This window comes from Balearica regulorum, chromosome 6 (assembly GCF_011004875.1).
Source record: "Balearica regulorum gibbericeps isolate bBalReg1 chromosome 6, bBalReg1.pri, whole genome shotgun sequence".
Taxonomy (NCBI): Eukaryota; Metazoa; Chordata; class Aves; order Gruiformes; family Gruidae; genus Balearica; species Balearica regulorum.
The window spans coordinates 1186721-1214358 of NC_046189.1; the positions used below are offsets into that span (position 1 = coordinate 1186721).

The following is a 27638-nucleotide window of genomic DNA, read 5'->3' on the forward strand; positions in this document are numbered from 1 at the left end:
TCAACTGCCCCCTTCTCCAGCCCTGCAAACCTCACCTATTCACCGAAGGCAGAGGACAAAAGTCCCCAGGGTGGGCTCTCTCCACCGCATGACCTGGGTGTACTCCCAGGAAGAAAGAAAAGCAGGTACAAGCTGAGAAACCTCCTTTGCAGGAGTCTTCAAGGGGCTCTGCCTTCCTCTGCTGGGGGAAACACACGGAAGGTCTTTTAACCGCCTCGACTGCACAGCTTGCAACTGCCTCCATCGCGCAGGGGTGAGCCCTGCCCGCCTCCCTCGCATGTGGCTGCTGTCCCGGGTCGCCAGCGCCAAGACCCGGGCTCCGACGCTGCAGCCGGCCAAACCCTGACATGCTTGAGATGGGGGAGAGACACACAACCAGCAAGGGAGATGTCAGGGGCTCAGGTCCAAAACCATTTATTGAAATGAAAAGGATAGAAAGTTCATGTGAAACCCAAGCCAGATGCACAGGAGGAGGGATGATGCTTTGTCAGGTTTCTTGAAGGGTCGCTGTATTTCTGATCTTTTGAACAGCCTCTTTGTCCCATTCCTTAGGATGCTACTTTGGGAAGGTAGAAAGGTTTGTTGTTTTTTTTTCCCCTCCACTGGAGTGGCATAAAAATAAATTTGTCAACTCATGTTATATACATATGTATGGGCTGTATTTATTTTCTGTGGGAAAATATCACTCTATCAGTACTTCAAATTAAGTATCATTATACTTATTTTCTTTATCTTACTGAAAACTTTTTTTTTTTTTTTTTTAAACAGTAAATCTGAAATCTCTTTAGGTTAGGCAGCTCCACTACTTATCTGCAATCTTTTTAGGCACAGATGCAAGGTATGGCTTATACACCAGCCTACTCCTGCTGTTTGAGAATGACCCCCGCTACCTGTTCAGGTACTTAGACCCCATCACCCAGGAGAAAAAACCCTGCTTTTCAGCTAGCTTGGGCACGTCACATACAGTACAGCAAACCCCAAGGTGTCAGCTACAGGAGCTCTAATCTGGATCCTAACAAACGGGAATACCTGGGACACAGGGAAACCTGGGGTGGGGAAGGAGCAGTGCAACACAAGAAGGGTTCACTTTCTTTATAAACCAGGCAATATCCGTACAATGTGGCCACAGCCACACATGCCTGGCTGGGATGGCAGGAAATTTAATACCAGAGGCGAAAACCTTTCCTGTCCCTTCTTTTTTTTTTTTCTTTTTTTGGACACACGAGTCTTGCATCTGTGTTGGATCATGCACGCAACTGCAAAGCTTTGGTGAAGCTGGAGGACATGAGCCATCAGAAACTCGCCTGTCCTTCGGGGCGAGGGCTGCCGTGCACAGACGGGCATTACCGAACAGCGGGAGCCAAGCGACAGCCACGGAAGCAGCCTGAGTTTCCTAAAGCCTGGCAAAATGCACCAAAAAAATGCACTCTGTTAACGGCAGAACTGCAAAGACTGGCTTTGTGGCAAAGTGTGGGAATTGCCGCACGAACATCGCACCTTCAGCACCGCAGCCTGGCTGGCGATAGAAAGCAACCCTTGTTTTCTTTCCAGAGCAACAGTTAGTCTACGAATGCCATTTAAAAGACAGAAGCAACCAGAAAAGGCCCAAATATTTCAAAGTTGACTCTCCGTAAGATGTGCAGGCAGGATGGGCAGACACTCACCCCAGAGGGGAAAGAAGAGCAAGGTGGTCAGGTGGGTAGGATGAGAGATGGCAAGTGACAAATGTGCTCTGAGATCCTCCAACTGACCAAGAGCCGCACAACTCCTGAACGTCCTAAGATAAAGATGCCGGCTGACTCGCATCGCAGCCCGGCTTGCTCCCGTGCCCTGAGGAAATCTGCCCTCCAGCCCTGCTGCTGCCTTCCCCAGGCCAGGGACACCTCCACGGGACTGACACATGGAGCCTCAGAAGGGGCAGGATGGTGGGAAGTTGATAAAAAAATAATAATAATTAAAAAAAAAGGCAAAAAAACCCCAGCTGAGCCAAAGCAAACAACATCAAGACCAATGGCAGGACATGCACGGCAGGGGGAAGGTTTGTTATCTGCAACTTGATGGCAGCTCCTTCCCCAGGGAATAGTCCCGCTTTGTCCTTTCCAGTCCTCCTCTCCTAGAGACAGAAGTCATCGCCGGAGGCACGAGGGTGATCTGGCAGCGCTTCTGCCCGGGGGTGCGGCTGGCAGGGGGAAGCCACGTCTCCGGGGACCCCCACAGCAGAGCTGGGCAGAACACAGCCGCTTTCGGGCTAGGAGAAGAGAGAGAAAACAGAGTGCTGAGGCATTTTGCAGTGTTCTACTGGTACCGGTCAGGCTGATGCCCAGAGGAGGCTGGCAGGAGGGGGAGCAGGTCCGCTCCTGCCCTACCACCCCCGGTGGTACAAGGGCTTAGCAGTGACCTTGTACACATTCCCACACCTTCCCCCAGGTCCTCTCTTGCAAATGTCGACCCATCACTTCATTGACAAGAGGCTGAAAGCACATAGAGGGCAAGTGCCTCCAACCTCCTCAGCTGCTGCTCATTTTCACCTACTGACCTGCCAATTGACCTTTGCAGAGCCTGACCTGCAGCTCACTCATGAAACCTGCCTGTAAACTGCAGGGACCTAGACTGCATCTGAAGCAAGCACCTGGATCTTGCACCCTTGCTGGACTCCTCCTGGCTAGCCAAAAACACGCCAGCCACATGAGGCATCCACCAAGCTCTAGAGATGTGTTGGGTCTGTTCTTCACTGGTCCTACAACCTCCCAGACTTCCAGGCAAGACCAGAGTCAAGGTCTTCAACAGAGCTAGAAGGTACCTGGTGTACTGAGTTGGAGGAGATGGAGAATGGGAGGACCCGAGGTGCAGGGTATGGCCTTCAGGAAGAAGCAGAAGATGCTTTGACAGCATCTGACGGCCCCAGAGCTTAATACAGAGAGCCCTGTGAGACAACAGGGCACCCTTCCAGTAGTAGATGATGTCTGGCATGGAGGAACAATCTGCCCTGGCAACAGTAATCAGCCAGGGCAGGACAAGCAGGGAGGCAGGACAGACCCACCCTAGACATCTCACCCAGCCTGGTGGTGTCACAGGCTGGGGAAGCATCACTGCAGAGATGGGCTCCTCCAGGACCTAGACCAGCTCTCCATCCAGCCCCAGCCCAGAAAGTTGACGGTCCTTACAGACATGTATGGCATCTGCGTCACGGATAGGTGAAGGGCCAGGCAGCTTTCACTCCCTATGCCCTCCCCAAACACTTGTGAGAACAGCCCTGAAGGGCACCGTGACCCTCAGACCCAATGCTGCAGACCTTGCCTTGAGAAGCCGGAGGGCTAGCAGCAGCTGGATGGGCTTTCCACAGGGGTTGTGCACAGGCCAGGGGACATTTCCACAAAGGAAAGACCTTATCGTGCAGAAGATCTTCATCTCACATGTGCTTTGTACCACCCATCCAGCACATGGCTGGAATTACTCCCTGTACAGAAATGGCAATTAAACAAACCACATGGAAATTAGACCCAGAGACAGCCACCTTCTAAAGGGAAGAACCCACACTCTGGTCTTTTGCCCTTTAACTCCTGGTGCAATGAAAAGCTCCTGAAGTCTTCCTTTCTGACCACGCACCAGCTGGAGCAAGGCGATTCCTGCCTGCTGACCAGACTGTGCGTCCCTCCCTGTGCTGAGACCCCCAGGAAATACCAGCACAGAAGATACCAAGCACGAGAGCAGAGAAAAGCCCTTACCCTGTGCCTGCTCTCCTGGCTCAGCACGGAGGCGTACGTCCCGAAGGAGTTCACGGGGTTCTCCATGGGGATGCTGACGCTCTCAAAGTGCCCTGCAGCTGGGCTCGGAAAAGTGTGCTGGGGCACAGAGGGAACAGGGCTCGGCTGCTTCTCGGGAACAAGCTGGTATGAGGAGGGGGGGAAACTGGAGTATGGAGCCATCTCTTCCTGGGACCCCCCACTGCCCGCAGTTTCCATGCTGCATAATCCGTTCAGGTTAAAGTGTGCTGCCGGCGCGCCGGGCCCTGGATGCACGCAGCCTTGATGCTGGGAGATCAAGTCTTGGCTGACACCATAAAAACCAGGCTGGGCTGGGGACCCCAGGAGCGGGGAAATGTAGTCCTGCCACGGGCTGGGGCTGCTGCTGGGAAGGAGGTGTGGAGCAGGGTCGGGGCTGGGGCCGCACAACCCGTTCACCAGCAAGTGATGGTGTTTCGGCTGGCCGGCTGGTCCCACGCGGCCCCGGCACGGGCTGGGCAGGGAGCAGGACCGGCGAGCATCCTCTTGGGTGGGACGCGTGGCCGGGAAGCCACCCTCCAGCTGCTCAGCCCTGGGTAGCTCCTGTGGGCAGCGGGCTGCTGGGGGGGAGCTGGGTGCCTTGTCCCACGGGGTGCCCCACGCCGGCTGGAGGAAGCCGAGCAGACCTTCCTCCCCAGCTGGCCTCCACCGCGAGCCATCGGCTGGCTCTTCCTCCCTGGCCAGCTCCGGCAGCAGTGGGGGCTGCCGCCCCGGCACAGCAGGGGGGGGCTGTTCCCACAGCGGAGCGGGGGGCTGGCCCAGGGCAATGCCAGGCTGCACCATGTGCTGGGGCAGGTACTGCGTGTCCTCGTTCTCCCTGTGGGCCTGGAATGTAGAGGTGCCTCCACGTGGGCTCGGGGATGTGCCTGGCAGGGGACAGACCTGTTGTCCTCCCTCGTGCTTGTTCACCAGAGCGGTGTGGATGTAGGAGAGAACCTGGTTGCTGGCGAGGCAGTCGTGCAGGGACAGGGCGTGGTCAGGGTCCATATTGACCATCACCATTTTCTCATCCAGCAGCAGGAGCTCTAGGTCTTCAGCATTCAACCCCAGGCCCTCCAGCGCACTGAAGAACTCATTGTTGGAACAGCTCTCGTCACTCTCAATTGAGAGCGAGTCCAGGGTGGCCAAGAGAGGGTCCTCCTGCTGCAAATCCACCAGCTCCTCTTTGACGCTGTTCCCCCTTGAAGAAACTGGAGCAGTGCCCATACTCCAAGCATCTCTTCCTGCCTCCAGCAAGGATACATCCTCGAGGTGGCCCAAGGAACTGCTGCTGAAGGAGTGGTTAGGTGAGGGAGCTGGATGCGAGGCGTACACCGCCTTGTCCTGTCGCATCACGGCGCCCAGCAGAGAACTGGGGTCAACGCCATTCTTCTGGGAGCGTCCTCCGTGGCTGTGGGAGGTCTTCTTGGACTTGCTGGTTTTCCCTTTGCTCTGGAAAGGGTCAGGGAAGCCTGAGAGAGGGTATGCGCTTTGGTATAAGAGCGCCTCTCCTGTAGCAAAGGTAAAGGGAAGATGCATGGACCGTTTCCGAAGGTGCTCTCCTCCTTCTTCATCTCTGCAGGGCAGGAAGAGGAGACTGCGGCTTGCATGTGCACAAACACACCCCACAAAGTGCTTCCGCAATGGATAACTGCGATTCCTGCAAGCCAAAGCCTCTTTGCTAGAACCAGCATGCATACACCGAGCAGAACCACACACATAAACATTTACGTATGTGTTTACACAATACAAATACACACACACTTTTTTTTTATATGTACAGACATAAAATCACTCATCTTTAGCGTAACCAAGAGGATACTTAAAATGCAAAGGTTAACAGAGCTCTGCCAGTCAGAAGTCACACCTTTGCCCTGCTCCTCTGTGCTGCAGCCACCCCTCAGGACAGGGATGTCAGGCTGCTGCCAGACGGCTGCCACGTTTGAGGTCCTTGCTGTTCCTGCACCCGCACATCCCTACAGCTGCTGGTGAGCAGTCACCAGTCTGCCCAGGGTGTGTCCGCACCAGTGCCCGGGACACGGGGGCAGGGATGTGAGGTGCAGGGCACTGCTCAGCACTCGCCTGTACGTGCAGAGTGGCCTTGCAGAGGGGGACATGGCCCAACAGTATCCTACGGCACACTGACAAATCAAACATCTTGCCCTGCTTGGGGCATTGCGGAGCCCGCACTGACGGAAAAAGCCAAAAAGCCAAAAAGCCTGAGCCCATCTCAGACTGGGCTGACCCAGACGGCACTTACACGAGGGGTCTCTGCGTGACAATGATGTACTCGGGCTTGCCATTCTTGTAGACGAGCCGTGCGTTGGCCTGCACCCACTTCCAGCGATTCTCCTTCGTCAGCAGGCGGAAGACCGTCAGGCCGCTCTCACCCGTCTTCATCACTGCCGGGAGGAAGCACGCGTGCCGAGGGCTGCCAGCACGACACCAGAGGCAGGGCTGCCTCCGGCAACGCTGCCATTTCCAGCCGGGATAAGCAGGTGGGGACACCGCAGCAGCGTGGCTGGCACATGCAGGGGACACCATCCCGGCTAAACACCCCTCACTATGCTCCACCCCCAGCTCTCTGCGGTGACAAGAGCATCACAGCAAAGCGTAAAGCAAAGCATCCTATGGGGAAAGAGCTGCCGGGCTCGATGCTACGGAGCTGCCCGTAGTCCCAGCTCGCTCATCAGCCTCGGAGGTGGGCACAACCAGGGATGGGACTCTTACTCCTGACATGGTTCTCAGCACAGTACAGCATGTCGGCAGCGTGGATGAACTGGTAGCCGGTGCCACGCATCCGCAGCTCCGCCTCGGTGTAGCCCAAAACGATCTTCCCCCTACGAGAGACCGAGAACGCACCCAGCTCAGAGACAGAGCTGGGGTGGGACATCACCCAGGCAGGGTATGGACCGGCACACTGGAATCGTCCCTCAAATCAGCTCCGCTGCTTACTTGGCATCGCACGCCAAGGGGGTGAAGTCCAGCTTGTGCTTCGTCCTGAAGATCATGTTCTTAGTTCGGATCTGCCGGATGGACGGGGGCTGCAAGGGGGTGGAGATAGCGAAGAGAGCGAGCTGGGGTGGCAGTGCAGACCCGTCTTCAGACCTTTTGTTCTGCCCATGAAGGAATTTCAGCCTGCCTTGAAGGTTTAAAGCCTGGGAAGAGAAGAAAAGCTCAGTGTCACACAGAAAACTGGGTGGAGAGAGGGAGGAGAGCTGCATGGAAAGCAAGCCATCTCGCTGCAGAATTGATACAAATGATCGCTTGCGACTTGTCCCAGTGCTCCCTACTAAAATAAGAGGGAGGATCAAAACGATGCTACGCCGAGCTCCCCGCAGCAGCAGCCCACTGCCTTCTGCCCGTGCAGCCACTCACTGCCGGGTCTGGGACACGACGCAGCTGCAGGACCGCGCACACATTGCGGTCACGTCAGGACATCGCGCGATGCACAGGCTGCTTTGCATTTTAACTGAGCGATACCACAGCCCCATCAGCGATCATAGCGTTGCTTCTAAACAACAGACAACCAGGACTTTTTCTTCATATTGACTTTCCAAACTGAAGCAGGATGAGAGAGAAACAGCGTTGTTACACCTGTGGTTATGAAGGTAAGAACCCCATTATCTTGCAGCAGAGAGGAGGAGGAGGGATGAACACCACCTACTTGGTATTAAGAGACGTCTTTAACACAAAAACCTGGCAAAATGTGCAGAGGAAAAGCACTTTTGTTCAAGATTCCTCATCTCTGAGAAGAGAGGAATAAAACCCACATGGAGAGGTTGTAGGTATAGACCAAACCTATGAAAACCAGCAAAAATATCTCCCTGTTGAGACAGGCAGGTGCTGCACATGGCAGAAAGGAATGCCGGGTCTTTCAAGGTCAACTTTTATGCTCCAGCAGTGGCATGGACCCCTCGGGGTGAGCCTGCACCCCTCCTGCTGTGGAGGTCGCAGCGTGGGTCTGTACTCACCAGGAAGCCGGAGGAATTATCCAAGAGGCAGCGAAAGCGGCACACGAAGCTCCTTTCCAGAAAGGAGGAGTTTTCTGGGGGCAGCTGATCCGGCTTGTAGGTGACAGCAGGAGAGCCGAGACTTTTCCCCCCTGTAGGAGAAAGGGAGTGGGAAAGCAAGGAAGGATGCCCAGCGAGGGCTGGAGGTCCTGGGAAAGGGCTGGAGATTCCCAGCATCAGGGACTGCGGCAGTTTGCAGAGCACAACAGACACTCAGGGAAAGCCACGATGTTTGGTTGAAGCCGTGGTTTGAGCCATGAGGACGCAAGCCCCGTGCAAGCGACGGCAGGGTGCTGGGCTCCCCGGCTTACGTGGGGAGGTACACATCTGTACTGGCCTGGCTGCCAGCCTGCGTTTACCTTCTGCAGAAGGCTCATCCTTGGGAGCGTGGGGTGGGTTGAGTGCCCAGTGGAGGTTGCGCCTGAATTCCTCCTGGTCCTCAGTGTGGATCAGCTCAAAGACGCTCTGGTGCATGACATCTGTCTAGAGGAAAAAAGCAACACGTGAGCTCTGTGGCCAGCCCCCAGGCACCAGTTTTCACGTCCCACCTGGAAATAGCCTGTCACAGCCCCAGTTGGCCGTATCTCACCCAATTTCCCCGGTGCTCAACAATTCCCTGGCTGAATGAGGTTTGACACCTTCCACCGGAGGTGACGCTGGTGGGAACGGACAGCACATCTGGCTCTACGGACCCCTTGCCCATGTTGGGCCAGACCTCCTCTCCCACATCCTAAAGAGCCACTAGCACCAACAATACAGCTCCACTCTGACAAGCTCATCCCCATAACATGGCGTTCTTCAAAATCCTAGTGCTGACTTATAGGATGAGATGAAAACGTGAGTTTGGGAACAAAACAGCAGCAAAGCCACCCCAGCCCTACACTGTTACTGAGAGAACTAGGCATTTGCTCTGGGACTTGCTCCCTCCGCCCAGATGGACAGTCCTCATCTACCCCAGATGTTGGGGAAAGCCAGCTGTGCAAAGCAACACCAAAAACCAGTAACTAAAGGACTGTAGGTAAGTCCCACTTCCCCATAAATCTGACCCAGTGCCTTCCAGGTTACTTGAGTGCTCAGATAACCACAAAGCGTTGGAGCCGTACGGGATTTGCCAGGGGTCACCCAGAGGAGCGGGTGCCCAAGGGCACAGACATCTCACCACGGCATTACACAATGGGGCCATGGACCTCACAGCCTTTCAGCGTGGCTGGTGGAAAGCATCTGTGGGCTAGCCAAGTTGCTTTGAAACCTCCTCACAACCATGTCAGGCAACACGGGGTCCAAATTCACAAGACCACAGAAAAGCCCCATGCTTTTCCAAGACCCTGTGATCCCTGTAGAGCTTCCTCCTCACAGGGAACTTGCAGCTATTCTCCACCACCAAGGAAAAATCCACTCTGCAAATCCACCACAGCAAGTCAGAGGTGTCCCACCAACCTGATGAAATCCCAGATAGTCCTGAATCGTATGCGAGGAGTAAAATATCAGTCCTTCCGATGTCACCACCAGCACGAAGCCGTTGAGCGCCTAGGAGAGAGGAGATTGGCAGGTACACGCCACACTCACGTCGCCCTTTTCTAGCTGGATGGTGAGTTCTGTTCTGCTTGGACACTGGTCACCCAAGTCCTGGCTGGTCCCAGCTAGCAGACAGCTGAACCACTGCCCCACCAAGAGAAAGGCGTAGGAGAGGAGCCAAAGCATGGGAAAACCTGGAAGAAAAGGAAGCTCTTCCCAATGGCATCTGCACATGCAGCTAAAACACAGGTTTTCACAGACCTGATGAGTCTGCTCTACCTAGCAGAGGTCAAGGGCTGCAGCTCCTTCTCGGAGTGTCCTCCGCTCTGCCTCACGTGGGCAAACTCCATTAAAGGCTGGATGGAGAAAAATGGGGATCAACTCCAGCAGAGCTGTGCTCACCAAGAAAACAGACGGTACCTTCTGCTTGGTTCCGCTGAGGTCAGGTAGCTCTTCTGTACAGCTGCCCGAGCATACCCTAATCCAAACTGATGGAAAACTTTGCTTCCATCCTGAGAGTGGTCGCTCAGACTCAGATTTGGACATTTAGACTCATCCTATGTCAAAAGCAAATAAAAACCTCAGAACGGCTTGCAGAACGAAACCGGACACCATTAGGTATGGGTCCATTCTGGTATTCTGGTGGAAACGAGCTTTTCTGACAACCCTGAATCAAAAGAGAGTTTCATGTCGGACACATTTAATGTTGACCCACGTCTACCTGGGTGGCTCCGCTCGTTTCCCTCCTCCCTGCAGCCCGGGAGGGTCCTGCAGCCACACGTGGCCTGGGACAACGTGGGGCTGGAAAAGCCGGGGGACATTCAGAGGGGAGCAAACCCACTGCAGATCACTGTGTGCTGTCAGCGTTGGATGGGCATTCCCTTCTTGCTTGGCCCACATGGATGGGGAAACTCCTGCAGGTTTGGGAGAAACCTGGCCGGTTCTTGGCCTCGTTCATGTCCCTCCTGCCCTCCCCAGGTGCCAGAGGAGAGGCTTGGAGAAGGGCTGTGGTGTGCCCACGAGGGCTGCCCATGGGCAAGGAACAAGGGACCAGCCTAGAGGTGTTGTCTCCACTGCCCGCTCCGTCCTCCCGCCATCGCTTGCTCTGAGGGTCGAGGTGGCCAACCCAATGCTGCAAAGAGCCTTGGCCAGCGAAAGCAGAAAGGGTGAAACCTAAAGCCTAAGATTTTGGTTTCTGAAACCGTGGCAAAAAAGTCTCATTTCTAAAAAGCCATTTTCTTCCAAAGCAGGAGGGAGTACAGGCTGAGTCCGGTCCCTGGATTTGGGGGAAAACCACAGAATCACTGGCTGACCTTCAGACTACCTTTTCCTTTCGGCAAATAAATGATTCACCCCAAACACGTGCCCTGCGACAACCTGCTGCAAGGCACTCATCCAGCCTGCACAGCACCGTCCTTCCGAAGCGCCACACAGCAGCGAAAGGACCGAGCATCGGTGTCTGTGGGTTAAGGGGTGTCTGCGGATTAAGGGGTGCCTGCACCCCCCCGCGCCTGGGATGCCCACGTTGGCCACAAGACGCTCCCAGCCACGCTCCTCTTCCTCTGGAGCGCTCTCTGCATGGTGTACGGACTTGCACAACGCAAACACCACGTCACGGAGAACCCTCCACCCGAACAGGCGGAACGCCGTGCTCTGTTTTCACAAAACAAATGCTCCAGCAGCTTCGCCCCTGCAAGCTCGAGGTACTAAGCCCTCCCCACAGAAAGCAGCAAATGCAGCCATCAATCTGAAGTTTCCAATGTATTTTTAATGCTACACAACTTAGATATTTTACAGTTCACTGGCCTTTCCATCCTCTCCTCAAGCTCCAGGACTGTCCCAAGAGCCCTGGCTTTGCATCCCTGCTCTCTGGCACCAGGTAGGAGCTGATGTGCGTGAAAGCCTTGCTAATACGGGCACTGGCAGGGTCCCGAGGAGCACCCCGAAGCACCCCAAACTGCTGCAGACACGCAGGCACTGCACCAGCCTTTCCCAACCACAGGGGCCAGCCCCGGTGGCGCAGAGCCCGGTGCTTTGAAGATCATGTCACCACCTTGCCAGGGCTGGGAGCAGGCCCACAGGAGTTTCCCCTTGACCTCCGAGTGCTAGGCATCAGTCCATGACTCGGTTTCCCCAGCTCTGAAACGATCACTATAGGCTTCCAGTAAACACCTTCAAGTCCACAGTGCTGCCCAAGAGCAAAGGCCATGAAAACCCAAGAAAATCACCGATTTAGCTCTCAGAAGCTGAACAGCCTTCAAAGTCATGACAGCACCATCCGGCCACCCTTCCCTAAGGGCTGGGGACACTCCTGTCAGCTCGAAGCAGGAGCCTTCAGAAGGCAGGGGTCCTCCTGCGGTGTGGACCGCAGAAGCCCTATGGCTGTCCAGAGCCAAAACCACCCTGTACCACTAACCTGGGTTAGGGAAGCCGCAGTAGCCAGCCCTGGCCTGCTTCCCCCACTTCATAACCTATAGACATCAGGATTAATTAGGGTCTAGCGTGTAGTCTCAGCCAAGTCCAGCTATTGTCACTGCCAACTCCCGTTTCATTGTCCAGGTCTGCGTTTCTCCCCCCTCTCCTTCCCTTTATTCCAGGCACAAATGCTCTCTCTATTTACTGGGGTTGATCTCAGTGTGTGGGAATCTGCTGCAGAGGTTAATTAGTGCCACCAAATGCACTTTAACCCTTTGAGCAGCTCCGGAGGCATCGCTTTGCCGTGGCAGCGGCAAGCAACGTCTCACGGCACTCTGCCCTTCCTTAACTGCACAGAGCAGCAGGCTGATGTCATACCCCGCAGCCAGCGACCTGTACCACCGCCGTGCACCTGGGCAGACGCGGTCCACCCAGTTCTCAGCCTTGCTGAAATCCCTTCAGAGGGGTTTTCGTTCTTAACCCCGGTTTAAGGTACCTTCCTCTGCTGAGATTGCTGCTGGAGAGAGTCTTGGGGGAAAAGGACAGGGCGGAAAAACGTAAGGCTGGAAAATGAGAGGGCAAGGGAAGAATTAGGGTGGACCAAGAGATGAGACAAAGGACGTTTGGATGTTGAAGGTGACAGATCAGGTGGAAGTAGCTTTTTGAACTTGTAGGAGAGTTTCCTCGTGGCACAGAGGCAGGTTCTGAGCCCCTAGAAGAGCCAAACATAAACCCAGCTTTTAACACCCAGCTTGGTACCTCTACAAGGATGGCATCAAGTTGATGAGCAGGACATCAAGCCCTGGCAAGCACCGCTGAGCACGGTTTTGTTACATCCACAGCGGGAAAACCCTCAGCTTTTTGGTTATTAACCACCTTGGCTTTAGCATTTCTCTCACTAGACACTGAGATCCTGGCTCCCCAGCTCTCAAGCAGGACAGTAATTACATTTACTGCTAAGAGCTGAGCGAGCTTTTGGAAAGGCGCTGGGGCTGACCAGCACACTCGCCCCGCTCTGGACAACAGCTGGTCAGGGGACAGTGCTGCAGCCCATCCTCAGGTGCCAGGCAGGGAAGGAAGGGGAGACCCATGTCCCTCGCAGGACATCGTGCTGCCCGAGCCTGGCCTCTTCCTACTGACTGTGCACGGTTTGGAGACAGGAGGTCATCTCCTGGTGTCGCTGAATAAACTATGGAAGCAGCGGGCTCAGCCCAGCCATGCTGCAGCATCACCAGCGTTGCCTCCAGCATCACCAAAGGAGCCAACTCTGCCTCTCGCAGCGCTCCCAGGGTACATCCACGTACCCTGTGTACATGGGCTGAGCGTATGGCCCATCAGCACCTATCTACGTACTCGGTGTCGCGCATCACTGCCTGAAAACCAGGGAAGACTTCCATGACATTTTCTTCCCTGTGTTCACCAGTGGTTGGACAGCATTCCCGAATCAGGACCAGTGTCCGTCACTCAAAACATCTTGCTCTGCTCGGCTCCCACGTCACACCTATGGCCCGTTTACACACGAGGGCAGAGAAGCAGGAGAGCTGCATCTCCGTGGTCAGAAGTTAAGCATTGCTTCCACTGAGACAGAGGGGGTTCTGACACCCAAATGATTTACAGGTGGCAATTTTCTCTACGAAGGATGAGAAAAGGAGAGGAAAAGCAACACATTTTCTGTCCCAGGGACCCGAAGAGGTCTTAAACCTCTGCTCAGTCAGAAGCACTATGAGCTACACCACGTGAAATCACTGCTTCACCAAACCATCCTGCAATCCATAACAGAACAGCCTGCTTTTTGGGTAAAATTCAAAGGAGCTGGAAAGGGGACAAGAGGAAAATCCCTTGAAGGCATCTGCCAGGGGGAGGTGGCCAGCGAGGAGCACTAACCTGTAGGAGCAGCTCGCCCTCCAGTACCGCTGCCGAGCCCGGAGCTGGTCCATTGCTGCGGTCTCCATCCCTCTCCACTTCTTTGGCACCGTGATTCTTTAGAGCAACTGCACGAAGCAAAGGGAAGGGGCTTCAGTGCTGCAGTAACACACCCAAGTCACCACCACAAACGTCCAAAACGTGGACCTGGCTGCAAAGCTGGGCAACGCAGTGCCAGGGGAAGCGGCGATGTACTGCCAGCCCTTTGCTTCACTCCTCAAGAGAGTCGATTTTAACAGGACTTTTTTCTTCCACCCAATACCCTCAACTTTTTTTCCCCCCCTCCCAGACCTTTAACGACCAATATCCTCAACTTCCTTTTTTTCCTCCCCTAGACCCTCAACAAGAGGAGTTAAAGCCAGGGATCAGACGTGCACCCGCACAATAACTACAAGGCCCTGCGTTTATCAGCAATTACCTGCAACCAGTGGCACAAAAGGACACGTTTAGCGAGCTCACCACCCGGAAATCTCTCTTTTAATTTAGCAATAGCAATTGCGGAGGTCCCTGGTCCTGATGCGGACGCTGCTCAATGCCTGCACGGCTCCTTGCAAACAGCAAGGGAGAGGGTGCCACGCCACACACGTCTTGCTGGGGGAGTGCTGGAGAAATGCACCCAGCATTTCTTTGCGATGCTGAAGCAGAAACGGATCGGCTCACACACGCCCCGACCCCGTGAAGGACAGCTGACCAACAGCAGCAAAAGCCTGCAGCGAAAGGCATTGCAGCAAACCCCACTCTCATCCGGGATGAAGAACACGTTATTTTGAAGGGTACAATCCGGATAGTCCAGTCGACGATGTCTCATTACAGTTCAGCAACAGAGCGGGTTTATTCAATCAAATTAAGGCAAAGCCGCCGCTCACAGTGGGAGAAAAACAACAGGGAAAAACGCACACGTGGATACAAATGTAGACGCCCGAGATTGCAAGCAACCTAATAGCGATCGATGAGGAAATCCATCACTCAGTTTAACTAAAAGATGTGCCTGTAAATTTTGTACCGTGCTCCCCGCGAGAACAAATCCCAGGGATATTTTAGGGTGGATAATATTTACAGAGTAAGAGGACAACAAGGCTGTGCATGGCAGGCCTGCCCAGGAGACAGCGGAAAATGCAGCAAAGCCAGGAAGCTCCTTCCAAGCACGGTGAGGATGGAAAGCAGCATTTGGCCTCCGATAAACCAGCTGCTACTTGGGAGGAAAGGTGTGAGGCTCCAGCCGCAGCCACCACTGCAGCCTGCCCTTGTTCCTGCTCAGAGAGAGCCAAATTTGCTTTTCCCAGCTCCTGTGCTACGTGTGCCAAGGAGCTGCCGTGCTCAGATGTGACGGGAGCATCAAGTGGACGCTGGAAGTAATTTATCACCCCATAAAGCTGTCAGCGGGAGCAAAGCCACGAGCCGAGACGGAGCAGCGAGTCAGAAGGCACCGGCCAGCAGCGCGTCAAAGAAACCAGGCTCTGTAACGCTCAGCTCGCCTCGTGCTTTGCCAAAGCAGCTGCTGGAACTCAGCTCCTCCAGCCACCTGCACGCAGAAGCTCGCGGGCGAGCAGCTTCGCAGCCGCTGCGAGAGATGGATGCTCCAGACGCATCTCCGAGCCTTCCACGACCAGGAGGTCTGAAGCCGACCCCAGCACCCCCCGTGTTCACAGCGCAGTCGCAAGCGGAGGGGCTGGTTCGGTCTCCAAAGCAGAATCCTCCCGACTGTCAGCATCTCTGCGCTGGGACAGGCAAGCATGCAGCAAAGGCACGCCGTGCCCTGCAGACCCACTCTCTTCCACTGCCAGGGCTCACCTTCCATCCCAAAGGCCTCTGCGTCCCCCGTGGGCGTTTGCCAAGCGCTGGCTCGTAGGTAGGTGGGAGCAAGGAAGGATGCCGTGCTCTGCAGAGCCTCACCGGTATGCACGTGAGGCTCTGGGGACAAAATGCACTTCCACCGGATGCAGGACCATCCCGACGATCAATTCCGCTCCATAACCAAATGCAGAGCATGTCCTGGTTCTAATATTGCTTATAATCAAAAGAAAAAAAATCTGGTATGGCAGCAAACCCCCTGCTTCGGGGAGGTCTGGGAAATTCCCCTCAGGCTCAGCCCGCACAGATTACTTCAGGAGCTGTTTGAGCACCGAGGGGCCGACAGCCCGGGATTAAGTTTACGGCACGTGTTTGTACGACAGCGGGTCGGTCCTGAGCGTGCTGGGGTGGACACACGCACGCTGCTGTGTCCCGACCGCTCCCCCACCCTGACCACCATCCTGCTGTGAGTGCTGCTGCCTGCGGTCCTCTGCCCGGGCCGGACCCCGACAGCTCTGCACCAAGTCCCAGGCAGGGGCAGGTCACCGGGCAGAGCGGCGTCCCGTGGTGCGGACGGAGCAGGTTTCTAGCAGTGCCATTCCAGCAACTCGCTTTTCTGATCCCTAGGAGCAAACAGTAGGAGCTATGAATTATTAAAGGTCTTCAGTCCTCCTCTGCTGGCTCCCAGACTGCTGCACGGGAGGTGCAAGATAAAAATAAACGTGGAGGATAGAAGAGCAGCTAAAGGGTGCTGCCCTCTCCTCAGAGGTCTGGTTTAATGGGTTGATATTTCCCTGCAAAAAGGAAAACTTCATTACAACCGCTGCCTAAAAATAGACTTTGCTGTCAGCATCTGAGCTGCTCCTAAGCCGCGGGGCCAGAGGAAACACAATTAAAAATCAGAAGACGGCCCACTGTCCTCCACGCGGATGCCTGCCACCGAACCCAACCTGCTCCTGCAGACAGGATCGAAGCACCGGGGGCGAGGGGCTGCTCCCCTACAAACCAGAATCCCGGTGGGAGTTTTCCCTGCGACCTTCACCAAACAGCACGTTTTCCACCCAAGGAACCCCAAAGATGACCTGCTCTTGGCTGCAGACATCTCAGGCTGGCCCCCGCCCGGCGTCCCCCGGCTTTGTCTCTCCATAAATAGCCCCGCGCAGCCACTCGGGTCAGCAATTCAGCAGAACTGTCGCAGCGCATCAGCCTGACGGAGCGGAGACAAGCCGGAGAGCCCGTGTGGCATCCTCCCCACCACGGCACCCTCCCCTCCCACGGCACCCTCCCCTCCCACCCGGCCACCCTGGGGAAGGGCAAGGCAGGAACGGGACGAGCTCAGCACCGGGGGAAAGGTGGCCTTCCCAACACAGCACTTGTCTTCACACTGGGCAGGGAGACAAGGGGCAGTCCTCACCCTCACTATGTAAACTGGGAACAGGCATTTGCAGGGAAAAAATAGAAAAGTAAAGTAAAAAAAAAAGTAAAAGAGTTTAAAAAAAAAAGTAAAAGAGTTAAAAAAAAAGTAAAAAAAATAAAAAAAAAAAATTTTAAAAAAAGTTAAAAAAAAAGTAAAAAAAAAAACCAAAGGCAAGAGGTGGCTTTTCCTTGGCTCCCTCACTCTGGCCACCAGCATCACCTTTGCCGCTGGCAGCTGTGGAAGGAGGAAGGTGAGGAGCCAGAAGCTGGTCACCTGAAAGCAGCAAGGCTTGCACATTTTCCTGCTATTTCTTCCAAGAAAAAAAGAAAAAAAACCTTCTGCCAGAACCTGCAGGCTACTTTGCCACAAAAAGCCTTCCAGCAGTGAGGAATAAAACCTCTCCCTGCCTGGCCCCGTCTCCACGGAAGGAGGTCCCTGCCTGCGTCTGCCTCCCCGCAGGAGGAGGATGCTTTCTGCACGGTCCTCACCTCCAGGTGCAGCCCGGCCTTGTGCTGTCCCCCCCCGGGGCAGGAGGGCTGGGGGCCCACGGGGGTGGCATTCCCCCCCCTCCATCTCCACGACGGCGCTTTGCCCCCCCCAGCACGCAGCCTGGGAAGCCGTTTCACGTGGCGCCGAAGGGCCACCTCGCTGACTACCAGGTTTGCCAGTGAACTCCTGAACCTGCCAGGGCTTTGCAGACCTGAGAAATCTCTGCACCAAGAAGCGGGTATTAACATTTTTGAGAGGATATCACCCAGCCCCCTTCCCTCAGAAAAACCTCTGAGCGGGAACAGGGTTTCGCATCAGCTGCTGACTGTGAAGCGGGAAAACTAGATGACTCGGTCCCAAACCCGCTCCGGGCATTGATGCAGGAGAAGCAGCAGAAGGAAACCCAACCGCTTCACGGCTCTTCAAGAGCAGCGAGGGGTCGTGTCTCCCCACGTGTCTCCACCGGCATCATGTAAAGGAGGCAAGAAAACACCAAACCCAGCCGCAAGTGATGGCAGGGACATCCGCATGGCAGTTATTAGTCACAGCAGCTCTTGCAGGGGGAGAGAGCAGAGGGGGTTTGGGAAGGGTGCTCCCCGCAAGAACCCTGCCGTAGGGCTCAACGCCCCAGTGCCTATCAGTCACTCTCTGGGGAAAGGAGAGATTGCTTGATGTATTTATTCATGAAATTGCCTTCTCCCCACCTCTTTCTTTCTGTTATTTGTGCCAATTCCCTGAAAAGCAGGTCTTCCGCTGACGGCAGTGACAACCTCACCGTGAGATTATCTCCAGATCTTCCTTTCCCACCCAGATCTCCAGCTCCAAGACGCTCATGGGCAGAGGGACCCGCAGCTCTGCTGCTCGGTACACACACCCTGACATTAAAAAAAAAAAAACAAACCACCCTCAAAATTGTTTTCCTGCACTTTGTTGCAAAGAAGAAACAAAACGTTTGAAAGTTAGAAAAAAAACCTCATTGGGTTTATTTTGAATAAACTGAGGTTGTTTCATTTTTAATCTAAATTTTTAATTGAGAAGAGTAATTTAAACAGAAAAGTGGCTTCCCCCCAGCCAGAATGATATTTTCCTTTAAAAATAAATAAATAAAGGGGTTCCCCCACCATAAGAAGAGTTTTACTGATGGGCTCACACAGGTCCCATGCAGGAGGCATGCTGGGGAGATCCTCCAAGACCTGCCACGTCCACCCACGAGAGCAAGCACCCCCACCTGAAAACGCCGAGGAAGAGCCCGGCTCCCTCTATCACGACACACGAATTCTGCAACGCTCCAGTGAAACCAGCACAAGAGCTTTCGTTTCCACGGGTGGGAAGCCCACAGGTGACACAGCCACAGCTCAGCGGGAGCACACAATGCAGAGAACGACGGCGTGATGCCGAGGGAGCAAAATTTGGCCCGAGTGCCTTCTCGATTGCCGCGCTTAAACCTGCGGACAGCTAAACTGCTGCTGTGGAGGCAGGTGAAGCGCTGCGACCTCCGCTCCGGCTTCTCCGACGGTGCCTATGCTGCCAGCATGCCAGATCTGATCCTTGCTCTGTCATTTAATTCACACGTTTTACAGCAAGCTTACACCTCTCCAACTATTTTGAGAAGCAAAGAACAGGAACATACGCTTAGTAAAGCGTATCCCCTTCTAGGATTTTTTTTTTAATTGTCCAGCATGAGCGGAGCTCTTCCTAGCCAATGCAAAATTATTCCACTTCCAGATACGAGGAAGACTAAGGGAACATAGCCAGCGGCTCCTCTGATACAGAGTATTTGAAATGCATTAGAAGGAAAGAGCATCACTGAATTGGCGAGAGAAGCAGGCAGAGATTTGCTGACACCGGGCAGCAGAGCCGTCTCCTCCCCGGCTTGCCGAACCATCACTTCGTTTCTCACCATGGAGTTGGACAAAGCCCATCTTCTAGCAACTGCAACTACTTCTTGAGCTTCCCTTTGCTTATTCATAATGGATACTACGATTTTACTTACTGCTTCATAATACCTGCCATGGCTCCCCATTGACACAAATTTCATTAGATAGATGAATTATTTATCCCTTGCCTGAACGACACGGATACACCGCCTTCCGTGAGCACGCGTGGTGAATAATGGATGTCCTGCTAAAAGATCTAATTGCACTTTTAAAAGCAAGGAGGCTTCGACCACGCGGAGCTTTCTGTCGCGTCACCAAAGGCACTTGGGTCTCAAAGGGAGAAGCACGTGCAGAGGTTTAAACAAGGACAAAGAGGACAAGGACCTGCCAGGCTTTTTGCAGCATCGATAGCGGTTTGAACGCTCCCGCTCTCAGGCGCTTTAGGTGTGAATCGTCCCAGCCCGAAACCTTAACCTGGAGTTTCTTGCCAGCCCTGCTCCCGTCCTTGCGTTTGAAGGAGCCTTGAGAGACCCCGGCTGCTTGCTTACACCGAGCGCCCCGTGTAAAGCCCAGGGACCTCCGACAGCTTCCTACCAGCTGCTCTCGTGAGACCCACGGAGAAATATTTGGCAAGGAAAGCACGCAGCAGGAAAATTGCCTACCTAAGGGAAGTCACAAGACCTTCCCAGCTTAAATTGCTCCTCCAAGGCCAGCTCATTACCTAGGCAATTAAGAGAGCAGGGTGATCACAGGACTAGGCTTTATTTTCTTAAACCATCCCTTAGGCTTTATTGCTGTCTGCAGTACATGGCCCAACAGCTCACAAGGTGGGAGAGCAGTGAACAAACGAGCAACGTTCGCCATCTCAAAACAACTGCGGATCAATAAATGCACATCCCAATCTCACACCCTCAGCCCCAAGCAGAGGTTTCAGGGATGCAGCTATATGGTCTATAGCAACCGTATAATTTAAAGCACTTTTCCAGTCTGACCCAACTGCCAGGGAGCAGCTTAGGCACTTTTTGGGCCATCACAGCTCTAGCGATATCTGCCCAGGCTCCTACCGTAGCTCAAAGGGTTAGGCTGGGCCCCGAGGCCGCACGTCGATCCTGCGGGTGCCACCTGAGATTTCAAGAGGACTCCAGGAAAACCTCCAAACCCTCAACACCCGCAGGAGTGTTGTTTTTTAAAACACGTGGAGGGGCAAACTCCTTCGGATTTGGATTCACAGAATCATAGAATCGTTTAGGTTGGAAGAGACCTTTAAGAGCATCGAGGTTAGCTGCATGATCCCTCTGTAGAGCCTTCCTATCCTCCAGCAGATCAACCCTCCCACCCAGCTTGGTGTCATCTGCAAACCGACTGAGGGTGCCCTCGATCCCCTCGTCCAGATCACCGATGAAGCTATTAAAGAGAACGGGCCCAGCACTGAGCCCTGGGGAACACCGCGTGCAACCGGCCACCAACTGGGTTTAACTCCGTTCACCACAACTCTTTGGGCCCCACCACCCAGCCAGTTCTTTACTCAGCAAAAGCGTACGCCCGTCCAAGCCTTAAGCAGCCAGCTTCTCCAGGAGAACGCCATGGAAAACGATCTCAAAGGCTTTACTAGTAAAACACACCACGCGTAGCTCAGAACGAAGGCTACATCTACCCTCTGATCCACGATGACAGACCGCGCAGCTGATAATCCACCTCGAGCCAAAAGTTTCTAACAGCACAACACCCGTCAGGGTATGTTCCTCCTCTCCTTCCAGCTACCTGAGCTGCCCAGAGGCTGTGCCTTGGCTGCTGGCAAGCCCAGCTCTCCGGGTAGCACGCTGCATACAGGCAGAGGTGGGTCTGCACCCCTGAGGAGCCCCATTTTGGAGCAGAGTTAGCCCATTACTGGCTTACAGCAAGGCTCGGCAGTGGGGTTCAAGCACGCACCTCTTGGCACCACAGACTGAGCTCTTCTTACCCCTCTTCCTATGGTTTATAAACCCCAGACTCGACTCAGAGCCCCACATGAGAAGGCGGCTGCTGGTCAATCACTGGACGTTGGTGCCACAGCAACCACAGCCACCTCAAGAGCGCTTTGATTGAAGCGGAGCGAGCAAACGTCTGTGTTCCCAGCAGCATGCCGCCCCGTGCTGCCTCCTCCCCAGCTTCTGTTCGAGGAAGAGCTGGAAAAGCTGTGTGACAGCCCTCCGAAACAGCGTGAGCCCATGAGAACCCAACTGAGACCAGCTCAGGCCACCACCGAGTCCCAGCAAAGCCTCGGTGGGCAGGCACCTGGGAACAGAGCCTTGCGGGCACAGGTCCGCGCCAGGCACAGGACCCCCTGGGGACACCCAGCTGGCCCCCAAGGGCAAGCGAGCGCTCGGGGAGGGGGCTAGCTCTCGCACCCCAGAAGGGCTGGGCTCGCTGTAGGATGAGGAGCACAGCTCGGACGAGCTTCCCGGCACGCTGCAGGAGCAAACTGCGAGAGATACCTCTCTGAACTGAGCTCTTGCCAGTTTTGAGGTCTGCCGATTGACTTCCCACTGGGCGTTTAAGCAGATCAAGCAACACGGACGTTATCCGGCAGCCACGGGACAAGGCGCCTTTGAGGCATCTTCCTTTTTACTGACAAATCACCACGCAGGGCAAGACCCAGCGACAAACCTTCCCCTGCAGCATCTTCCCATCTTCCCTCCCCCCTTCCAGAGGGCGAGGAAGGCAGAAGACACAGGGACCCTCCCGTAAGCCAGCGGCGTTTACCGGGCCCTAGCCTCAAGGGGAGAAACGGCGAGGGATTAGAGGGGAGCAGCCTGCCAGGCACCGCAGGGCTCAGCCGCCGTTGACCGTTTGGTACGGCGTGCTGTGCAGACCCCGGCGCGGTGGCACCGGCCACCCAACGGCAGGACGCGGTGTGTGAGAGAGGGAGAGGAGGGTGGCAGGAGCAAGGCTGCTCGGCAGCGTGGCTGCACCGCTCTGATAGTTCTCAGCATCGGGGGGGGGGGGGGAAGGGGGTCCCATGCTCGGGGGAGATGCAGACCGCTGCGCCTGCCTCCTCGGCTCCGGCAGCCCCCGCAGCACGCTCCCGCCTCCACCGAGCCACACGCGCTGAAGGAGCCTCCTGCAGAGCAGGGGGGAAGGCTGGGACGATGAACGAGAATTAAAAATATCCGTCTCGCCAAGGGGGAATAGAGAAATAAGAGATTTGTGGGGAGGATGGACTATTGAAGAGACCTGGATAGGAAAGGAGAAGGTTGAAGCCTTCAAGTCCACTTTCATTGACGTTTGGATAGGATCCTCGACTTGGAAGCCAACTTCAGCCCCTTTCGGTCCCCCTAGTCCAGGCTAACGGTGCTGGGTTCGGGTCAGTGCTGCTGCACCGGGCAGGATGGGTGAAGGATGGGCAGGGCAGGGCTCCTCACTGGAGTCCACCTCCCTGGTGGGACATCTCTCCCAATGTCTTAAGTCCTCCCGCGGCCCTGCTCCCCACCTAAGTTCACCTCTGTCGTGGTAAGCAGCGTTCCCGTGGACAGAAAGTATTCGTCAACACCTTGAGCTGCACAGCCAGGCAACAGGGTAAAAATACGGCACCTGGGTGTCTCGCAGAGGACAGCAGTGCTGCTCCAACACAGGAGAAGCCTCTTCCACCCCAGCACGGATCAAACCTGGCACGCTGGGGTGTGCTTGCTGGTGGCACAGCTAGCTCCCCACCATCCTCGCTGGCCCTGCACCGTGCCGCAGGGAAATCTGCTGTCCTGGGGCAGGCACTCTGCAATCCCAAGGCACTTTGGTACTTGGTGTCCTGAGGGTCCTTCAGACGGTCGGTATCAGAAAGATCCTCCAGTCTGACATCAGGACACCTGTCTGCCCAACGCTTGTCTAGACAGCGTTATATCATTATTGGTGTGCAAGGCAAAAAGTAGTGCCTCCTTCCAGGAGGAGACCGTGGCCAAGAGCTACCATGGCCAAGAACCTTCCTTCCCCAGAGATGCTGAATGCACGTGGCAAACTCCTGGCACTAAACTGCCTCCCGCTTTGTGAAACTGGAAAGATTTGCCAGACCGCAAGAAAAAGAAACAGAGTTAGCAGACAAACACACATGGGGATGCTCTTGTCCTTTGGAAGAAAACAATCTAGCATCAGGGGCTTCACAGCAGGGACACCCAAGCCAGTACTTGGCAGGTCACCCTGAGGAAATGTTTGTTTAGATAAATAACCCTGCTCAGCAAAGACAATGTTTGATGGTCTCTGAACCACTCTGAAGGTTAAAGAACAAAACACTGAATGGCCTTAAATCTTCTGATTTCTATCACCTAATTGCATGCCTAAAAATCATGCTCCCAAGGGAGCGGGACAGTTTCAAATTAAGCCATATAAAATATAAAAACCCTCACGCATGAAGGAAAAATTACCTCTTTTTAAATATCAAAGACCTCCTGGCAATATCTCCCCAAACCAACGTTCAGAACTCCACCGTGCAGATAAAAGCACATGCAGATGCTTCTTGCGCGCGGTATCTCGGCCATCTCCGACAGCTAAAGAGCAGGTTTGCTTCCGCCGCACCGCTCAATCGATCGACCCCGACCTGTGCGGATTGCCCACTGCAATGTAAACGCAGGTTCATGTTTAACGAGAGCTGCGAAGCCCGCTCTGCGTTTTGAAGAATTTATCATGCGGTCAGAAGATGATTAGGAGCCCAACACAGAATGAAAGAAGCTCCCAAAGATTTTCCCAGTGACCAAGACCTAGAACCTGCCTGGTTCTTATGCCCGTACAAATTTCCCTATACACAAGCTACGCATAAATCAACATGCTGAAACAAAACTAAAAAATAATTAATTTTCAAATAGCCAGGAGAAGGAGACATACAATGAATTATTTAAGTTGCTGGAGAAACAGCAGCCGACATAAACCTGCTGGGTGAATTGCTGTCGGTGATCACTCTCACCACCTGAGACCTGCTCCAGGAGGACATGCTGCCAAGATATTTCTCCCAGCAAGGCATGGCAGCACGCTCTACTTTCTGTCCTTGCTCTTCCTCGGTCTTCTTCCAGGGAGCGCTCAAGCAGGGACAAAGTCAAGCGAGGGAGAGGCCAGCTCGTCCTTGCTCCCCGCTCAATACGAGGTTTCATCCTGCCTGTTTCTGAGCTGCCTTCAGACGGCGCTGGGACCGGCTGGCTGCTCTCAGTAAACACAAAAAGACCCCAAAACACTTGCGTTTTCTGATCTGATCTCACACAGGACTTGTCAGCATCCAGCAGCTACAACAGCCTCCTCGGGATCCCGTTTCACATACCCAGGGATGCTGAGCGGGCATCAGAGCACGCGGGGAGCTCACCCGGCTCAGCAGCGAGCAGGCAGGGAGGCAGACCCCAGCTGCCCCCCTAACCCTGGTCTCTGGCAGACCAAGGGAAAAAAAACCCTGACCTGTGGATAACCAACAAAAAAAAAAAAAAAAAAAAGCCAAAGGAATAACCATAGTATTTTGAACAGCAGCCTTCCAAAGTTGAACTTTATCTCAGCTCCAGCACAGCTTATCAAAGACCAACATCACTCTGGCACTGTCACTGAAAGGACTAAAGTAACTTTAAATAGTTTTATTTTCTACATGGGCTTGCCCAGAGCTCCTTTTAAAGATTTTTTTTTCATTTAAAAGCTGTAGAAGAGACTCAAGGAGGTCTGCAATCACTATTTGCATCTTAAAAGGATGAGGGTTTCCTCCTTCCCTCCCACACCTGAATTACTCTGACCTGCCCTAAACCAGACAGCGGCGGGTACCATCCCACAGCTTCAGACACACCGATGCGCTCGGTGGTTGGGAAGTTGACACCACGAAATCAAACCAGATGGCATGACAGGGGGAAAAAAAAAAAGAAAGAAAGAAAGAAAAGCTGAGAGAGAATCTCAGAACGAGATTTCCCAGTTTCGCACAATGCAAACCCAAAGTAACCCACCGTGCCGGGGATGCAGGAATGTCAAACCCCAGGACGCACAGCCCTAGCAGGATGCTTAAATTCTTTAAGCTGCAAACTTGAAATTATTAATGTTTCAGGGGAAGAGCGTGGCCCGCACTGCGCTACCGAGTCCCACCCCGTGCAAGAACAAGCGTGTTTCAGAAACCCCAGCGCCACGCTGGTCCTCCTCTGCTTCAGAGCATCGTCGCAGACGATGGCTTTCGGGCAACACGTCCAGCGCCGCGAAGCCCGACGCAGCAGAGCTCCTTACCAGGGCAAAACCAGGGCGGAAAACACAGCCGATACAGTCAAACAAACAAATTGACCTGACGCTGCAAGGCAAACATCTCCTCTCCGAGGGCATTCATTTTTCATTTCACTTGCCAGTCCTACAAGCAGGGTTTAAAAGAGAATGGAAAAGGAAAAAAAAAAGAAAAAAAAAAAGAGAGCATCCAATAATTTGGATTTAAAAAGAGAAATTACGGTGTTGCTGAGATCATATGCAGCAGTCTCAAACCACTGCTGTTTCACCAGGAAAATCCAAGGCTGCCTAAAAACCCTCCTGGGGGGTTCCTATTAATTACAACAATTATAGCCCGACAGAACGCAGACATGCCTTTAACACAGTCTGTTTTAAAAGGTTCCCATATAAATTGTAACCACATCACAGGTAATTATTATTCATTATCAGCACACCGAGTATTTCTCCGGTTTATTATAACAGAGGGAAAAAAAAAAAAAAAAAAGTCTCTTGCACCATGAAACTTTCCAACCGGGCCGCACAATACATCGCTACCCTGGCAGCTGTGCCTGCCAAAGCCTGAGCCCAGGACCACGCAGGATCGTGAGCCTAAACCTCAATTTTCTACTTCAGCGGAACCCACAAACAAAATCAACTTCATCTGCCCGGATCCCTCTAATTCCAACCAAGCGCGAGCTCTGCTTTCGCCAAGGCACGATGCGATCCTGAAGCTTTGCAGCTTGAGGTTGTGAAGGAAGAAAATTCGGTGTTAGAAAGGGGGGAAAAAGCAAGTTTGGCAGGGAGGGGGGGAGTAATTCTAGGGGGGAAAAGGGGAAACGAAGCAATTCTGGGGGGGGGAGGAAGCAATTCTAGGGGGAAAAAAAGGGGGGGGGGGAGGGACAAAACCAAGCAATTCTGGGGAAAAAAAAAAGGGGGAAAAAGCAATTGGGGGGTAAAGCAGTTCTGGGGAGGGAAAAAGCAATTCTTGGGGGGGGGGGGGGAAGGAAGAAAACCAAGCAATTCTGGGGGAAAAAGGAATTCTAGGGGGAAAAAAAGGGTGGGAAAGCAATTCTAGGGGGAAAAAGCAGTTCTGGGGGAGGGGGAAGGGGGGAAAAGCATTTCTAGGGGGGCAAAAAGGCATTTCCAGTGCGAAAAAGGGAGAAAACCAAGCAATTCTGGGGGAAAAAAGCAATTCGGGGGGGGGGGGTAAGGGGAAAAAAGCAATTCTAAGGGGAAAAAAGGGGGGGGGGAAGCAATTCTAGGAGGGAAAAAGCAATTCTAGGGAGGAAAAAAAGGAGAAACCCAAGCAATTCTAGGGAGAAAAAGGAGAAAACCAAGCAATTCTAGGGAGAAAAGTGTGTGTGGGGAAGCAATTGCAGGGGAAGAGAGGGGGACGCTCCCGCGGCCGTGCCCCTTACCGCTGAAGAAGCTCTTGGCTCGCAGGTAGCCGGCGCTGAGGCGCAGGACCGACAGCTTGTCCAGCCCGGCCACCACCTCCTCGGGGAAGGGCAGCAGCCCGGCCAGCCGCTCCAGCTCCCGGTTCAGCCGCTCCCGGTGCCGCTTGGACGGGTTGGAGCTGCCGCCTTCGGCCGGCCCCGGCCGCACCCTGCCGGGCAGAGCCGCGTTACCGGGCGCCGCTGAGGTCCGTGTGTATCCGTTCCGCACCCCCCGCCCCGGGACCCTTCCCCTCGCCCCCCACTCACACGCGGGGCACCGGCTTCCTCCGCTTGCGACCCGCGTACATGGCCGGGCCGGGGGGCGGCAGCGCCCGGCGCATTCCCCGGCAGGAGCCGCCGCCGAGCCCCGAGTGGGCCGCGACCACCGCCACCCCCCCGCCGTGAGGAGAGGGAGAGGGAGAGGCCCCGCCTCCGCCCCGGGAAGGAGGGGCTGGGGGCGGGGGGATAAGGGGGCTGGGGGGGGGAAGTGAGGGGGTAAGGGGGCTGGGGGGGGGGAAGTGAGGGGGTAAGGGAGCTGGGGGGACAGGAGGGGGGGATGTGGGGTGACGGATGAGGGGGATAAGGGAGCTGGGGGGGTTGAGAGGTGAGGGGATGGATGAGGGGGACAAGCAGGGGCTGAGGGGGATTGGGAGGTGAGGGGGGAATGTGGGAGTGATGGCTGGTGGATGGGGGCAAGGGGGGACGATAGGTGGATGGGAGTAAAGGGGGATGTGGGGGGAAGGAAGGATTGGGGGGACGATAGGCGGGTGGGGGTAAGGGGGGATGCGGGGGGGAGGCTGAAGGGGGATTGGGAAGTGAGGGGGGAA

At 54.6% G+C, this 27638-nt stretch overlaps 1 protein-coding gene across 1 annotated transcript; it reads right to left on the reverse strand.

The window, feature by feature from the left end:
* Nucleotides 1-439: 439 nt before the first annotated feature.
* On the reverse strand, nucleotides 440-27193 carry LOC104636240 (aryl hydrocarbon receptor-like). The gene is made up of 11 exons (XM_075755842.1): nucleotides 27079-27193; nucleotides 26794-26981; nucleotides 13589-13695; nucleotides 9212-9301; nucleotides 8134-8257; nucleotides 7736-7866; nucleotides 6717-6919; nucleotides 6492-6601; nucleotides 6022-6163; nucleotides 3726-5337; nucleotides 440-2248 (listed from the first exon to the last, which is right to left on the reverse strand). The coding sequence occupies exons 1-11, from the start codon at nucleotides 27150-27152 to the stop codon at nucleotides 2114-2116; spliced, it is 2916 nt and encodes a 971-aa protein (XP_075611957.1). The 5' UTR covers nucleotides 27153-27193; the 3' UTR covers nucleotides 440-2113.
* Between the last annotated feature and the right edge of the window lie 445 nt (nucleotides 27194-27638).

What these genes read in the sequence shown, in the direction of transcription:
- LOC104636240 (XM_075755842.1), bottom strand. Translation starts at nt 27,152, where the DNA reads ATGCGCCGGGCGCTGCCGCCCCCCGGCCCGGCCATGTACGCGGGTCGC. An exon ending in CCCTTGGCGTGCGATGCCAA is followed by an intron (nt 6,602 to 6,716) that starts GTAAGCAGCGGA and finishes GGTCTCTCGTAG; the next exon opens with GGGGAAGATCGTTTTGGGCT. An exon ending in GCCAGGAGAGCAGGCACAGG is followed by an intron (nt 2,249 to 3,725) that starts GTAAGGGCTTTT and finishes CTCTTCTCCTAG; the next exon opens with CCCGAAAGCGGCTGTGTTCT.